This window comes from Molossus molossus, unplaced genomic scaffold (assembly GCF_014108415.1).
Source record: "Molossus molossus isolate mMolMol1 unplaced genomic scaffold, mMolMol1.p scaffold_m16_p_3, whole genome shotgun sequence".
Taxonomy (NCBI): Eukaryota; Metazoa; Chordata; class Mammalia; order Chiroptera; family Molossidae; genus Molossus; species Molossus molossus.
The window spans coordinates 114,691,218-114,708,530 of NW_023425366.1; the positions used below are offsets into that span (position 1 = coordinate 114,691,218).

Here is a 17,313-nt window from a genome sequence, read left to right on the forward strand (position 1 = left end):
GGCAAAGGCTCAGTGGAGCAAACGAGATGCTATTTTTCATCCATGCACTTTGCAAAATTACAGAGAGAAAGATAGGCAGGTGCTGGCAAGAATGTTGGGACAGAAGCAATAATCCCATGTTTGGGAGCCTGGGTGTGAATGTGAAGGGCTGGTGTGTCAGGGTACGTGCGAAAGTGTTTGCTGCCACCTTTATGGAAGGGATATAAGAAGAAAAACCTTCAACTCCTATGGATGGAGAATGGCTGAATAGACTGTGGACCACCCCATCATAGAACAGCACGAGTGTATCAAAAGGCTCAAAGGGAGATGGTCAATGTGTGTTATGAAATGAAACAAAACATGAATAATATGTGTACTGTGAACATAAAATGTATGTGTATAGTATGTGTACCTTCCCCTCTATAAAAAATTTTTTTTTTTCTTTATTGATTTTAGAGAGAGGTAGAAACATCGATGAGAGAGAACATCAATTGGCCACCTCCTGCATGACCCCCACTAGGGATCGGGTCCACAACCTGGGCATGTGTCATGACTGGGAATTGAACCAGCGACTTTTGGGTGCATGGGTTGACAATCAACCACTGATTCACACCAGCCAAACTACTCCCCTCTGTTTAAAACCATACTACTCCCCTGGCTGGTTTTGCTCAGTGGTTAGAGCATCAGCCCACGGAACAGAGAGACCTGGGTTTGGTTTCTGCTAAGGGCACGTACCTTGGTTGCAGTTTGTCCCCAGCCCTGGTTGGGGTTGTGTGGGTGGCAACCACTCAATGTGTCTCTCTCACATCGATATTTCTCTTTCTCTCTTCCTCCCTGTCTTCTTCCTGCTCTATATAAAGATAAATGTAAAAATGTCCTCGGGTAAGAATAAAAAACAACAACAAAAAAACATACTACTAACACCTCCCATGGCATGTGTGTATGTCCTTCTTTGCATTATTATAAAAAAGAAAATGTGGATAGATACTTACCAGAGAGTTCATGTGAATTATTTTAAGGGTTTGTATTTTTGAATAAAGTGGGAACACGTGTGTGTTTGTGTTTATTTGCATGTTTCCCTGATTATAATAAGCATATGTCACATTCCTCATTTCAGATCTATTCATAACGTTGCAAAGAAAAGAGAAGAAAGCTGATAATATATACCTGCTTCTGGGAACATCTCCTCCATAGGGAACTCAGGCTGAGTGATTGCCGGCTCTGCTAGTCCATATTAGAGATGGGCTTTCACATTTATGAAACCAGTGATTTGCTGCTTTGTATTTGAACAAATGAAGATGGGAGCAGTGTTTTAACTTGGAGGAAGGTGATGTGTTCCTTACCATCCTGCTTCTGCCTGGAGACCTTTCTGACATATGCATCACTGTGTGCGGACAGCAATGCCACGGCTGGTGCCTCCAGCACCAACGGGAGGAGCCCACGGCCCACGCCTAGGGGTTGCGCTGTCCGCTACTCAAAGCAAACATGTGGTTAATTAATTAAAATTATTTTCAAATAAATACGAGTATTTTGTTCATTTAATTTAGCTGGTTAGAATTAATATCTTAAGACACCACTATTAATATTACATGCATTTGGGACCAAGTGATCTTGCCTAATTCTCTGGAGTTTTGTTCTGACTTCTTTTTTTTAATCCTCACCCAAGGAAGAGAGAGAGAGAGAGAGACATTGATATGAGAGAGGAACATTGATAGGTTGCCCCAACTGGGGATCAAACCCACAACCTAGGTATGTGCCCTGACTGTAAATCAAACCTACAACTTGTTTGGTGTACAGGACGATACTCCAACTAACTGCGCCCCCCGGCCAGGGCTGCTCTGACTTTATTTATGTTTAATGAAAGTAGGTGCACTGTCCACTCTGAATGAGAGGTTGATCAGGACATGAAGGGCATATGTGATGTCCCACGACACAGCTTGAACTAGGGCTTCCCACTAGGCTAAGGGGAATGAGGGGAACGGGAGTCAGCCGGGGTGCTGCGATGGGAGAGTCTGTGCTATTAAGCTGCATTGACAGAGGCTGAGTGAAGATCTTTCTCTTCATGTTTTAGTGTCCTGGGCCATGTTGTTAGCATGATTCACGTAAGGGGGCAACGATTACGCAAAAATGCATCTTAAAAAGCAGGTAACTTCAGTAGGAGTTATTTTCATTACTGACTAACTCAACAGGGTTCCTTTAAAAACCATCTCCCCACTGCATGTAAGAGCGTCATTCACTGATGATGAGGTATTTGGCTACGAAGAAGGACAATTTAAGTCTTCAACATCCAAGGCCAGTTAAAGATGCATGAAAACAAACAAACAAACAAACAAACAAACAAACTCAGGAGTACTCTGGAAGTCAGTAAAAACATAGAATACAATTTACCAAAGCGCAGTTCATACACACCTCTCTCCAGGAGCACAACTTTAGTCCAAAATGAGAAACATGAGCTTTCAGGATAAAAACCAGGTGAATCCTAAAAGATCTGTGGGAAGTGAAGGAGCTTCAGCATTTGGGGAAAAGGCCAGATCCGGAGAGTAAAAGAGGTCACACTGTTAGACCTTAAAGCTTCCAGCCACCCCAGTGGGGAAGAGGAGGTCTCAGGTCGGTTGCCCTTACAAAATACTGCCTGAGCTTGTCAGTCTAAATACCATTAATTAAGGGGTAGGAACCATTAACTAAGGGGTTTTTGTTTTGTTTCATCATGGGATAGGAGGATTAGTTATTAATTGTTATTTTCTTTGATACTACTATATACAAGGACATTTTTTTTATTATTATTATTTTTGAAAAAGTGCTATCAACCTAAGTACCCCAAATGGAGGGGGGGTAGATTAAAATGTAATATCAGTAAACAATAGATTATTAGGAGGTCATTAACATATTTTCCTAAAGTGCACATAACATGATAATAAGTGAAAATCATAGGCTGAAAGATGTGTAGATAATATGACTGGTTATGCAATTTTCAAATGAAGGGTGTTGGACATATTGGTTTGTATAATCATAAAATTTTACTCTTAAACTCAGAAAAAAAATATCATTATAAGCAATGAAGCGACAGTCTCATTTTCTATTTTCAATAATAAAATGGATCCTTTGAATCAATCAGAATACTTTTTTTGGTAAAGAACAAGATTATCAAGATTTTAGGCTCCGTGGGTCACCTATGTCTCTTCCATGTCATTTTTTGGCTTTTGCTTTGTTTTTATAATGCTGGGAAAAATCTAAACCCATTCTTTGCTCACAAGCCTTACAAAAGAGGCTGTGGGTTGGATTTGGCCCTTGGGCAGTAGTTTGCTGATGGATGCTTCCCATGATTTCATTTTCTATGTGTGTTTCATCCATTTTTTAAAAAATATGTTTTTATTGATTTTTTGGAGAGAGATATAGGAACATCGACGTGAGAGCAATGCATCTATCAGCTGCCTCCTGCACGCCCCCTACTGGGGATTGAGCCCACAACCCGCGCATGTGCCCTGACCTGGAATCGAACCTGGACCTCTCAGTCCATGGGACGACTCTCGATCCGCTGAGCCCCACCGGTCCATGTTTGACGTGAGGACACAATTTCCCGAGTCACTCCAGAATATCTGATATCTGTACCCATTAAACCTAGCCCTTTTTTGGATTGATTTTTTTTTTCCCCCTTCTGAAAAGAGAACTGAAATATAAAGACAGACTCTGATTGCAGAAAGCCACACTTTCCAGTAGGCGGATTAGAGTAACACTCATCAAAATTCAGTAACTGAAAGAGTCAGTGTCTCCATCAGAGGAGCACCCTACTGGAGAGTACAGGCAGATGTAGGACATTGGATCCCAGATGGCTCCTAAAGAAAAAACAAAGTAACACTTTGGAACTCTACCCCTTCTCCTTCAGACAGCGTTTCTAGAGAAGAGGGAGAAACCTGGATGATGATGAGTTTTCCAGTGGAATGGGGCCAGAAAAGCAGTTGAAGGTCAAATAATTTCCCCAGGTTTGAAAAACAAGCCTCCATATGCTGGCTGTGTGGTCCCAGGTGCCCAGGATTCCCCCACCTCCCAGTACCTCCATTTCCTAGGCTGGAAAGCAAACATTACAACACCTACCTGGTGCAGACTTTGCGAGGATCAAACAAAGTTGAGTATGTGAAAATGTACAGTAGCATTCTGCTCTATGCCATACAGACATGCTTCCCATAGATTCAGAAAGAACCACTTCTGGCCAGTGTGGCTAGATCTGGGCTTCTTGAAGACCTTGCATTTCACAAGTGTCAGAACTGCTCATGAAGATTCTTACTCTGGTCGGGGGGAGGACTTGGCTGCCCCAGGACTCAAAGCCTTCAGAGAGCCTCATGTTGCTCATGGGGTCACTGCCGCTACTTCTAACCTTTGCCCTACAGCAAAGAGCTGGGCTTGTCTCAGCCTTTGGAGATTGAGATGCTGGGTCTTGGCACATGGTGGGGATTCTCCACTGTCTCTCATCCTCTCAATCACTGTGAGTCTCTGGCCTCTGCTCCTCACCCCCCTTCTCCAGTCAGTCTCAGAAGCATCCAACCTTCCCCTGATCCCCAGACTCACTCTTGAGCACGGATCCCAGCAAGGACCCATTTGGTCAGTTACAAAAGGTTCATGGGGTGTATACAGGCTGAATGAAATCGATGACAAGGTCTAGACTGTGGCTCAGAGACTTGGAGGAGGGCTGGGCCAGCTGGGGAACCACAGTGGGGACCTTGAGCACTTTAGGCCCTGCTCTGGGAAATGGGGTGGGACCAGGCATTTTTCAGAGCATCGGTCCCAGACAGAGGGACCCTGTATTCTCCACCTCAACACTGTGATCTAGTTTCCATGGTTGTTTTGGTTTCCTCCCCCTAGCCCTTGATGGCTCTATTTATAGCTATGAAAGAACCTTGACATTGTTGTTTCCCCCCCGTTAACCTGGGAGACAACCATATTCTTTTCTCTCTTTACCCTCCTCCTCCTCCTCCTTCTTCTCCTCCTCCTCCGTGGAATCACACAGCCAAGGACAGAACAGCCTTGCAAATAATTCACTAGCCCAGGCCACTGCTATTTCCCACAGGGAGGACGTGCTTGAGAGGACTGATGAAGCACCTGTTGCTAGGCTGGGGTGCCAGCTGCATGGCCTGAATATTTTACTTCAGTTATTCTCATGTGAATCTACAAAGCTGTGGTGGAAGGCAGGCAATGGGCTACACGTCCCCCTCCCGCTCCCCTCCCCCACCCCAGTGTCCCATGTCCCATCCACAGGGCCCAGTCCTGACCGGTCTTCACAAAGAATGGTTGGGACATCTGGGAGGTGAGGATTCAGACGTAATGAGCAGAGGGAGTGGATGCTCAGGCAACGGGGAAAACAGAGACATGCTTATGAAAATCAAATTCACCTGGGAGGGAGCCACATGGGAGGGGGGGTGCAGGGGGAGGGGAGAGAATTTACATGGCAGGGAAGGTGACTGGACTCATTACCAAACAAAACAAAAGAGAGAGAGAGCCGCAACATGGGCTTACTTGCGGAAGTATATACAAGTGAACTGGGGGCACTGTACATGGAAGATCCCTCCTGGTTTGCCTGGCACAGCAGCACGGTGCCTACGAGAGAGAGAGAGAGATGGTGTCTGGGAACAGGCACATGGCACCTGAGCGATCCCGGCAACGCAAAGGAGAAAGACATAGAAGTGAAAACAGCCACGGCCCAGAGCGCAGGGTGGGGCCCCCACAGCAGCCCCTGCCTTCGCACAGGGGATCGTGGAAGCCCACCCCCAGCCCACCCAGCACCTGTCATTCCTGGTCACATCAGGTGTGAACAGTGGGGTCTGGCTGCCCCAGGACCCCCGTTTTTCAGATCATTAACGGAAGCAGCATGCCATGCTCTAAAGAGAGTTTCAAAATTTCAGAGAAAAATGAGATAACGAGCCCGACTCAGACATTGCCTAGCTGTGTGATCGTGGTAAGTGGCTGTACCTCTCTGTGCCTTGGGATTCCCCTCTGGAAAACGGGGTGACTATGCCTCCCTCCAGGGGGGGTGGTGAATCACTGCAGACATGCCCAGCCCAGGGGCTGCCACCTAATCCTCACTCGGTGACTGGTAAGCCCCTGTGTTGGTATGTTCACAGGCAATGTGCCCTCCCCTGCAACTTGAGTCTCTCGGAATCAGTTCTGCAGAGAAAGGGCAGAAGTAAGGCAGGGAAGAAACAAATGTAACTTTCGCCAATCCCGTGACCCACCTGGGACCCCCTCTGGGTTCAGGGTGAGACAGCCCGGGACTTCTGCGTTTCCCCTTTCTCCCCGGAAGCCCCCAGCCATGCACGGGGAGAGGAGTCTCGCTAGCTCTGCGGCCCGGCCACAGCTGCATTGCAGCCATGACTTTCCCCACCTGATTTAAAGCAAAGGGCACCGGGCTCATCCTTGCAAAATGGAATTTTCCAGCGGGGAGGAACGGCGGGATCCGGAGAGATCTCTCAATCTATGCCATGTTTAGCACAACCACCTCCTTCAAGGATGACCAGGGTCAGAATCTCCGGGGCATCAATTCTGCTCTCCTGCCACTGCATGGCTCAAACTTAAAGGCTTTGAAAACTGTGAGAGAGACGTTTCAGGATTTTTCAGCCCGTTCTTGAAGATGGAAATCCATTCCTAGGGTGTCTGTCCCCCTCCCTGTCTGGGCAAGGTCAGCTGCCTGCACTGGTTTCTGGATTCTCCCGTCATCGTCACAACCAACCTCCCGTGGAAGGAAACCTGTTCCCCCGGGAACCGGGAACTCACCTGTACCCTTGGAGACTTGTCCTCGAGAGGTGTTGGGGACAGTCTATAATTTTTTCTTATCTTGCCCAAGCTCAACAAAAGTGTAGTTAAAACTTGCAGAGTGAGTGAGGGACTGCCCCAGGATGCCATGAAGAGACAGTCATCTTTCCTGATTTACAAACCCAGACCATCCCAGAGGTGGCCTCCCTCCCTCTGCTCCACCGTCCTTCAGGTACCACGCCAAAAGAGAGGGATCCCAGAAGGATATGGAGAAGCCATCCCACAATTCCACTTGTCCGCTCTGTTCTCCGGATTTTGTACATTATTTCCAGGTTACAACAAAGATTCTGTTAAAATTCCTAGCTCATCTCACCCTCCTCCAACACCAGGTCGGCCAAGTTCATGCAATGTTAGACAAGAAGTAGCCCCGGAAGGGAGTTCTATCTGAGGGAATGTCCCTAGACCCTCTCCTGTTTACCCTGGTGTCCGTGCTTATGGCGGAGGACAGCCCCCGCCCCTGTCCTCCTCCTTCAAAGGCCTACGTGCAAAAGCAAATCCGCTGACTTCCTTTGGCAGTCTAGATGGGGCTGAGTCATAATCAACCTTTGCTAAACCAGCAATGCTTTCTTCTTTCTGCTTTAGGTGAGAACAGTTCACTGTAACTTATGAGCCTTCCCATGGTCTCATTTCTCTGCAGCGGGTATTTCCAGTCCTGTCAGGAAAATGGTTTAGTGCGGGGATTAACAGAGAACAAACCGAACATCAGATCATGGAGTGTGGGGGCTAAAATCAGCCACCAGGAGGCAGGACACGCAGCAGAGAGACAGGCCCTAACCCCACCTGCTGTACCAGAGGCCCGGGCTGACTTTGAGAGGACATCGGCACGCTCTTGCTCATGGCTAGAACTCTTAGAGGAACGAATGTTTCTACAGGACAGAGGCGAGCCGCCTCATCGGAATCTCCCAGCGTGGGCCTCGGGCAGGTGGAGCATGGGAAAGTTCTTCACTGGGACTTCCAGGGACACCTCTGGTTACAAAACACTTTTAAACTGAGATCTGAGGTTCCTTGGGGTGCCTAGGTTTCAAATGATAAATAATGTAATTGTAGCAAAAAAAAAAAAAAAGAGGATTCAGAAGGACATTTTAGTATTGTGCAGTTAAAACCACGGGGTCAAGGGTCAGGAACCCTGGTGGGGTATAGTGAAGCTTACCTAATTCTCTCACGCTGTGGATCCTGAGACACGGGACTACGATAGCGTCTCTGGATGTGCTCTTAGCAGTTAAAAACAATTTCTTTATACAACGATTTTGAACCTTTGTAAAACAAAATCTACACCGTCACAGGACTCGGTTTTGATTTTACCCAAGAACATCCTCCAATTTAATTAGCAAAGTACTCATTGTGTGTTCTCTTCGTACACCGTGACCTTTTCTAAAAAGAAAGCTTTGAATTAGGCAAAAGCAAAGCAACAGAGGAAAACTCTGAAACCTCCGTGCATTAATTGGGTGGGGGAGAGGAATGTGTGTTTGTTTAGAAAAGGAGTCGAACAGATAACAGGGTCCCAGCAGCAGGAGGAGTGGTCACAAGGTCTCCCACCGTACTTTGCGATACAGCCGTCTAATGACTGTACAGAGGTGAGTCTGCCATCGGCCCCCATCACCCCCCAGTATAGACCATCCACCTCTGACTACCACGACCTGTCTACAAATCATGGTGACATCCTTAGACTTCTGTGTTTTTGCTTATAAAGCTCCTTATAATTTCAGTATGGCGCCTATGTCCAATGTGTACCCGTTCCTCGGTCAATTCCCATATTATCCTGTCCTCCTGGCCTGCAGTCGTCAGAACCACCCTCACACAGCTTCTGGGTAGTTCCCACCATTCGATGAGAGCTGGTGAAAGGACGAAACCTAGTCCTGTTTTTACCGCTAAGTTAAAACTGTCAGAAACTGACCATTCGTTTCTATGTTAAATTGGGCTGGAATTGGCAATTTCATGTGCTTCAGTTTAAAAATAAATGCCTTTCCTTCTTCCTTCTGTGTGGTTTAAGTCACCCCCTCTCTTCTGAGTCCCCAGGCGTCATTCCATTGCTCCCTCTTCGATGCTTCTATCACACGTGTCCCCGGTAGATCTTTGTCATGCTGTGTTACAACTTCGTATTAGATACCGGTCTTCTTAGCAGCACAACATGCCCCTGGGCCAGAGGCTAATCCTGCTCATCTTTTTATCCCAAACCCTTAGAAAAAAATCCTGGTCCTCAGAGGGATCAACAAATGCAATTTATTATATGTGCAAACAGTAATATAAATGGAGACATTTTAAAATGGGCCGGAGCCCCCAGGCCATGGGAACTGCCTTACAAGCCTATGTATACCTGCAACTTTTGGAGTGTTACAATCAGGGCAAAATCTTTGGTCTCAGCCTCAGCAACAGGTCCCAAAGAACAGTTTGCAAAGATAACGAGAAAGAAGTTATTGTGACGACTGAACTGATGACTACTGGACTGAAAATTAAAAACTTTGTTTAGAATTAGCATCACTTTATTATGTTCCCTACACCAATAGAAATGCCTCCCTTGGATGGATGTAATTGTTCTACTTCCCTTTCTCACAAGTACCCATTGCCTTTGTCTCCTAATGGGGACACTATTTGGGTTTCTGCCTGAATTAATGACTCCGGAATAGCTATTCTCATTGTTCTCAATACATGCTTGCAGACTCTCATCTCGAAAAGACCTTTTACTTTTAAGTTAACGTGTTTTTAAAGACCTCCCCATTTCTTTCTTTCTGTTTCTTTTGCTCTCAAAATAGCGCTTTGCCCAACCAACCAACCTCTCTTTTTTGATACCTGGGAATTTGCATGCCTGACCTTCACACATAGTTGCCAGCTGTATCTGTGGGATTCAATGCTTTCCTCTTTTCTGATTCTTTGAAGGTTGAGTCACCCAGTGTCACATGACGCCTGGGCAGCCTGGTCATCCATTTCCTGGAAAGTGGTCACTGTATCCGCCATTGGGAAGGGAAGGGGTTCCATACGACAGACCACGGCCTCAGAATAATTAGAGCCTTTTCCAAAGCCAGTCACCCTCGGTCACTCAGAGTGCCATGATCATCAGCGTCACAAATTCTGGTAAGGTGTCCACAGGGCCCCTCTCAGGACAGACTTGGAACTCTCTAGTTGGGAGAGGGTGAGCCAGGGGTCATGTCTCAGATGAGGCAACCCAACCCTGTCTCACCCGGAGACGCCCTGGAGATCCTTCCTGGCCCTGGCGGGGCAGGGAGAAGCCTAGAATGGCTGTTTCCTATCACTGACAGGAAGGAGAAAAAAAAGCCTAAACATTTCACCGTAGCACCAACCCTCAGGTGTGGGAAATGCACGCGGAGCAACAGGAGCAGATATGTTCCACACCTGCAGGTCCCTGTGGGGGCCGCTTCTTCCCAGGAAGCCCTCCCCGCCCCCTGTGTGCACCACTGGTCGAAAACCCCTTTTAAAAGGAGGTTTGAAGTTTCTTCAGGTGCCTACAGTTCAAAATAAAAATAATATAATTGCAGCACAAATATATCCAGGGGGACATTTCAGTATTATGCACTTAAAACTACAGGGTCAATTTTTAATACCCTCAATGCAATTTAGGGAGTCTCCTTACCCCCCAGGTAATTTCCTCTGGACCCAGCTCTGGCTCCTCCTCCTAGAAACTGGATGCATTTGCCTCTACCTGGCCAGGTTCCACTTCCTTCCTTTGCTGTTCCATATCAGGTTGCAATGATCTCTTTAATGAATGTCTTTCCCATGGACGCCTTAAACTCCACGAGGTCAGGAATCATGTCTTACTCACTCTCCTGTCCCATGGGTCTGGGAACCGAGCTAAGAGGCAGGGAGCAGCTGAGGAGAGACCCTGAGGGGTTTCTGGTAGGCAGTTATTTCCACTTTCAAGAACTAAAACTAGAATGGAACAGGGAAAGGAAGAAAAGAAAGGCTGTTTCCCAATGTCTGCCCTTTCCCGATCAGCATCTTACGGGCAGGGGTCTAAGTCAGCCCCATGGTGAGTCACTAGACCCTTCCTATGATCTCTGAGTTACAAAGAAAAGTCAAAGCTACATCCCAGCTGCCTGGCAACAGGGAGGGCCCGATTCACTTCATTAGCTCCAAGATTAAGATGGGCTAGGGAATTTGGAGAAGGATGCACGTATCTCTATTAAAATGCAAAAAAACAAAAACAATAAACAAACAAAAAACCCAACAACAACACAAAAACAGTAAAATAACAATAACAACAAAACTTTATAAATTAGTGAAGAGCCAACAGGAATTCTGCACCACCCACCGTGTAAGGTTCTGTGTATGTCATGTGCTGTCTGTTCCTCCACAAACTACTTTGTGCTAGTCCAGTGTCCACTTGAAACAGAGACCATTGCTGGGGTCCTGTTTCCCACTGTCACTTAGCCTAGTGACTGTGTAGAGCCTCTGAGAAATCCCAAAAGCAAAGAGTGAGTGAATGCAGGGGACTGTCACAGTGATTCCTCCCACAGTTGCTAGTACTCAGCTAGGAGAATATAGGGTACAGGCATTACCATTCACCCAACAGGTGTTAATTGGCATCTACGTGCCAGGCACTGTGTGGCTTCTGGGAAATACCCACTGAACCCCAAGAGCCTTTCAGAAGAACAATATGCTGTTCCGTTTAGTGCTCATATTCAGGAACAGACGGATACACAAAGGACGAAGGAGTGACTCTAATATCAACCCCAAGTCTTAGACTACATGGTCAGTTATTTTGTTTGCTGATAAATAAAATTTAAAGGTAATTTAAATAAAATTTAAATTTTATTAGATATAACTATCATGGCTTTTTCAAATGCTCATTCCGTAGAGCTGTTATATATTGCAGTCATAATTGAAACTGTTCAGTAGTAACCATCATTACTACTAGAAATAATACTTTGTTTCACATAAAAAGGAAACTCTTACTCAATATTTATCAAATAATTTTTACACTGCATTTTTCCCTCCCTAATAAGAGAGTCAGGTAGTATTAGTCTCTTTTTACAGATTGAAAAAGAAAAAGGATACAAAACAAGGATGTCATTTATTCAAAGCCTTATTATCTATCAGAGGCAGATTCCAGGTGAGGAACCAGCTATCTAGCATCTAGGATCCTTGACCATCGCTCACATTATCAACGACTCCTTCCTGCTTCCGTGGTTGCTGAATCATTTTTAAATCACTTAAAAAAATTAAAAGTAGAAAAATGTTAATCATAAGTGGAAGGACAAGCTCTGAGCTGGTGAGAAATGGATGCTCACTGAGACAGACGCCCCCACAGGAGCAGACTGGATCCCCCACTGGTTCCCAGAATCACCTGCAGCACCAGATTCACCTGGAGGGTGGGTCAGGCCCCCGGGGCCCTTCCCAGTGCTTCTGATCCCACTGATCTGGGGTAAGCCTGAGAACTTGCATTTGGAACAAGTGTTCATGTTTATTGGGGGACAACACTTTGAGAACCAATGGACATGGGCCAGTTCCCCCAAACCTCAATGCCACAAGTTCTTTCGTTCCTTCAACCAGAGGTTTTTAAAGCCTATGAAAGTGTAAGGATCACCTGGGGAGAGTGTTCAGTGAGATGCCTTCTCAGGCCCACGCCCAGGAGCATGTGAGTCAGCAGGTCAGAAATATGCATTTCTTTTTTTTTAATTTTTTTAAATTGATATTAGAAAGAGAGAGAAACATCGATGAGAGAGCACATCGATTGGCCGCCTCCTGCATGCCCCTCGCTGGGGATCAGGCCCACGACCTGGGCATGTGCCCTGACCGGGAATCGAACCGGTGACCTCTTGGTGCATGGGCCGATGCCCAACTACTGAGCCACACTGGCTGGGCAGAAATCTGCATTTCTAATCAGCAGCCCAGGTGACCCCGAGGCTGCACAGAGGCACTTGGAGTGATCCAGGCCTAAGTTCATCTCCACATATTTTGGAGAAAAGTAAAAAAAGGACTAAATATACCTGTTCTGGGTACTTCTGTGGGCAAAGAGGTAGAATTTGTTCCCTTTTTATCTTTAGCATTTTGTATGTTGGCCAACTTTGCCTTTTCTTTGTAGCGTTTGGAACAAAAAGAGCACCTTCTGGTCTAGCTCTCCTGTCACTCTGCCTGGTGGCAGGCGAGGGAAGAAGGTGCATAAAACCAGCAACTGCATCATCATGGAGAGGTCACTTTGGTTTGCCACCCAGGGGAAGAATACCCTTTCTTGCCCTACTGTTATGGACTGGATGTGTTCCCCCCAAATTCAAACATGGAAGTCCTAACCCCTAGCACCTGTTTTGGAGATGGGGTCTTTAGAGAGGTAATTAAGTTAAAATGAGGCCATTACAGTGACCCTAATTCTATATGACCGATGTCCTTGTAAGAAGAAGAGATGAAGACACAGGCTGGCAAAGAGAGAGACCGTGTGAAGACACAGGGAGAAGATGGCTCTCTGTAAGCCAAGGAGAGAGGCCTCGGGAGACGCCAACCTTGCCAACACCTCATCTTGGACTTTTATCCTACAGAATTATGAGAAAATCAGTTTCTGTTGCTTAAGCCACTCAGTCTGTGGTACTTGGTTCTGGCTGCCACACTCGTGCCCCGTCCTGTGTCATAATGAACCTTGCCCTGAGGATCGATGAGGCAGGATCCCTGTGGGTCCCTTAAGAAGCATCGAACTTGTGTTGGATGTGGAGGCCTGGGAGGGTGCCACGTGGTCCCTGCCAATGGAAGTAACAACTTCCAAATGACAAATGTATCCAATCCCCGAATGGGTTGAGATGCTTTTGCATTTGCGAATTTTTTGAACACAGACTAGCGTTGAGCTAATCCACGTAAGAATATTTTCACAGCTAATACTTAGTGCTTTTATACGTGCCTGAAAGATGAGCTTCTCTGAAGGGTTATGGTAGAGTTTTAAGTACAGAGGTATTTCCATTCAGGCACAGATGTTGCAGAAGAACGTATGTGTGCTTATTTCTTATAAATCAAATCATGTTTTAATTGTACCAGGGGAATTCCACATTGAAATGTGTTCTGAAGTGAATCTGTGTACAGTGGAAGTAAACTCTTCCTCCGAATTATTTTGTAAGTTTTGATTTTCATAATATTTTAAAATATATATTATTACCTGTTATTGTTTTCTTTTGACATAATTTCAGACTATACAAAAGGACACAACAAAGAGTCTCTGTACAGCGTTCTTCCTGATTATTTTTTGTTTAAAAAGGTAATGATTCACTCAAACTGCTCTCCTATTCTCCTGCCTCCAAGATTTAAGCTAATAGTGGCTTTTACAAAAAAATATGCAATTGACTCAATATGATAATTAACATTATCAGCAGCAATGACAATAATTGCCTACAGAATACCTGGTAAATGCCAGGCAAACCTGTTCAACATTTAACCTGGATTATCTCCTACTGTTAACAACCCTGTAAGACAGGTGCTATTATTATACCCAATTAATAGAGGGGATGTGCAGACATAGGGAGTTTTAGGATCTTGCCCAAGGTCATGCAGATAGAAATCTTGTAGTGCTGCATGCAAATCAAACCAACCAGATTCCTGGACCCATGGTTTTAAGGCCCATCTTCTAAATCAGGTGTAAACAAACTACAGTATTTGGCCTATTTTTGTATGGCCCATGAACTGAGAATGCTTTTGACATTTTCATATGACTGAGAAAAAAACCAATAGGAGAATAAGATTTAGTGACAAATGAAAAAAAAAAATCAAATGAAATTCAAATTTTGGTATTTATAAATAAAGCTTTATTGGAACTCAGCCACATGTATTTACATATTGTATATGGCTGCTTTTATGTGCAAGACAGAGCTGAAGACTTGCAACAGAGACCTTCGGCCCACAAAGGCTAAAATCTTCACTGTCTGCATCTTTGCAGAAAAGGTTTTCTGAGCCCTGTTCCAATGTCTCTTTCCTGTTTGGAAAAGAACTGACAGGAATTGTCTCTCAAGACAGCATTGGCTCCTCCCCTGGAAGCTGACATTAAATATTTAGAGGGTATCATTTTATCAATACTTGCCAAATTTTTAATTGTATTTCATTTTTGTTACTAATGGACAACCAAAAATATTTTAAAGCCATGTTTATTTTCAATACTGGCCAAATTTTTATTTTTAATTTATTGTTGTTCAACACAAAGAAACACGAGAACACTTGATCTATATGGTATTTATGAATATGAAAATATTCAGCCACAACAAAAACGATGAAGGCAAGTTTTATTTTCTTAGGGATTTGGCCTTCAGGGTGACAGGTGTTAATATATAGACAAGGGCTGGCCTAGAGCCTTCTTCCTCAAATTCTAATTAATGTGTCCTGAATCACCTGGTAGGCCCTTTGAAAATGCTGATTCTTATCTAGCAGGTCGGGGGGGGGGGGGCTGAAATTCAGCATTTCTCATGAGTTCCCAGGGAAGCCCAGGCTGCTAAAAATAGTAAAATGATAGGGACTACATAAGCAACCTCAACTACAGCCAATAGTAATGAGAGTGACCTTTAAGATGCCACTGAGTTTTGGGGACTTGACTACATAGACTCTACATGATTTATGTATTTTTTTCTTATTAAATCCACAAGAAAACTAAGGCTGAGAGAGAGAAAAATAGGAGACAAAACTGAAATCTGAGCCAGCTTTGCCTGGTTCCAAAGTTCATACTCTCTCACAAAGATTTTAGTGGTGGTACTTGGTCCTGAGTTGATCGAATAACCTTTTTAATCTTGGCCTGATCGCTATCCACCAACCCCATTTTGACTAACCCATGTCTAAGGAACCTGCAGTGGCTGTCTGGGTTAACACACCTGAGTCTGCCGGGCTACAAATGTTAGGTAGAACCTCCTGGTCACCTTTTACAATCTGTGATAGGGTTTTAAATCCAACCAAGAAAACTCTGAAAAGGATGCATCTTCTATAGACGAGAAAATCCCACTTGCAAGATAGAAATAAGACACAGAGGAAGAGAACACAGAGAGGAGAAATAGTGAACTCTTAGGGTCTAAAAAAGCTGAAAAAGCATGGACTTTAAAAACTTTTTGTTTTCCTTCCTGGCCTCGGTCACTGTAAGTTTCTTTGACCTTGGGCAAGGCATTTAACGTTCCTGAGCCTTGATTTTCACATCTGTAAATAGGGACAAAAGTATCTCCTTTGTCGAGTATTGGTATAAGGATTAGAACTATTGTATGAAAGGGTTTGGCAAAGAGTAGATAAAATATAAGTGACTTCAGTAATAATAATGGAAATAATTATTATTTGGAATTTCAAAATATGGCACTTTGGGGACTCCTTTGTTCCCTTGTTCCTTTAAGAAAGAAGTAGCACATTGATGACTAGTGTACTGTTTTCTTTGGCCACTAACATAAGGATAAAGATAATGGAGTTAATGGGAAGCTTTTTTTTGTTGTTGTTATGTGCCCTTAGTGGGAACCGAACCTGGGACTCTCTGGTCCACAGGCTGATGCTCGAACCGCTGAGCCAAACCAGCCAGGGCAGAAAACATTTTAAGATTGGAAAATAATGGCAAATCTTTCCATTTGAAAGGTTCACTATTACAAGACAGAATTTTTTTTTTTTTATAGGAACCAGGAGACGGGGCCACGTGGGTTTGGGCCAGTGGTCCTGAGGGCCACTCAGGGTGATGGGGAGGAGTTACTCCTTTCCTTCATGGAGACATGTCCTCTCTGCTTCCCACATCACTTACTGATCTCAGCCTGCTCCTAAAGACATTTCAGTTTGCCATCTCTGCTCAAGAGGAAAAATAATAATAATTATATACATAAATTGTGCTTTAGCTGCAGTCAGTAGAGTTCAGCAGAGTTTACAAATTTCTGCCAAAAACCTAAATGGCCTTCCTCAATGTTTCTCTCTCATCTTTTTAGGGAGAGCCTCTCAGATGATAGAAGAGTCCAAGCCTCTGGAGAGCCTTCCCTCGTGCCCTCCTCTCATATTTCACTAACTGCTAGAACTTTATCTCAGGAGGGACTGGATATGTCAGTGGAATGGGGGACAGAGATTCACCTTGACTTTCCTTCCTGTCCCAGGTTAGGTTTGCATTCCTGACTCCACTCTTCTGGTGAAAGTAGGAAATAGACTTGAACTCGGAGTCTCTCAAAGAGTAATTACACACATTCATTTAAATATGCTACACACACACACACACACACACACACACCTATGGGCTGAAAGCAAACAGACAATTTCGACTGGTGAGAATTATTTTCAAAAATGACGGAGAAGTAATACAGACAGTTCCAATCTTTACAATGCCATATGTGTATGAAGCAAACACTAGAAATATAAATAGACTCATATTTTTTTCTAGGGAAAATATCAGTGATATTGGGGTGTTCATGTTTTTAAAATGATATTGGGCTTAGCATAATGATAAGTGCACATCAATTAACCTTTGCATCTGATTTAAATGTATAACCCATTAGCTAATTTAATCTCTCAAAAAAAAATAACAGCCATTGGCATTATTCTTTGAATAATCCTTGTTCAGTTTCCATAATGGTATACAGTTTAATGAAAAACTCATTAGAATGTAGCATACGG

At 44.4% G+C, this 17,313-nt stretch overlaps 1 protein-coding gene across 7 annotated transcripts in view; it reads right to left on the reverse strand.

The window, feature by feature from the left end:
- RBFOX1 (RNA binding fox-1 homolog 1) overlaps positions 1 to 17,313 on the reverse strand; it is a 1,464,646-nt gene that overhangs the window by 77,473 nt on the left and 1,369,860 nt on the right. For 6 of the 7 annotated variants that reach the window (XM_036278888.1, XM_036278885.1, XM_036278887.1 and 3 more), the window contains one exon: positions 5,488 to 5,568. The exons of the other annotated variant lie outside the window; for it this stretch is intronic. In XM_036278888.1, the coding sequence (XP_036134781.1) occupies positions 5,488 to 5,568 (81 nt within the window). The remainder of the gene's footprint in view (positions 1 to 5,487; positions 5,569 to 17,313) is intronic. 7 annotated transcript variants of the gene reach the window in all.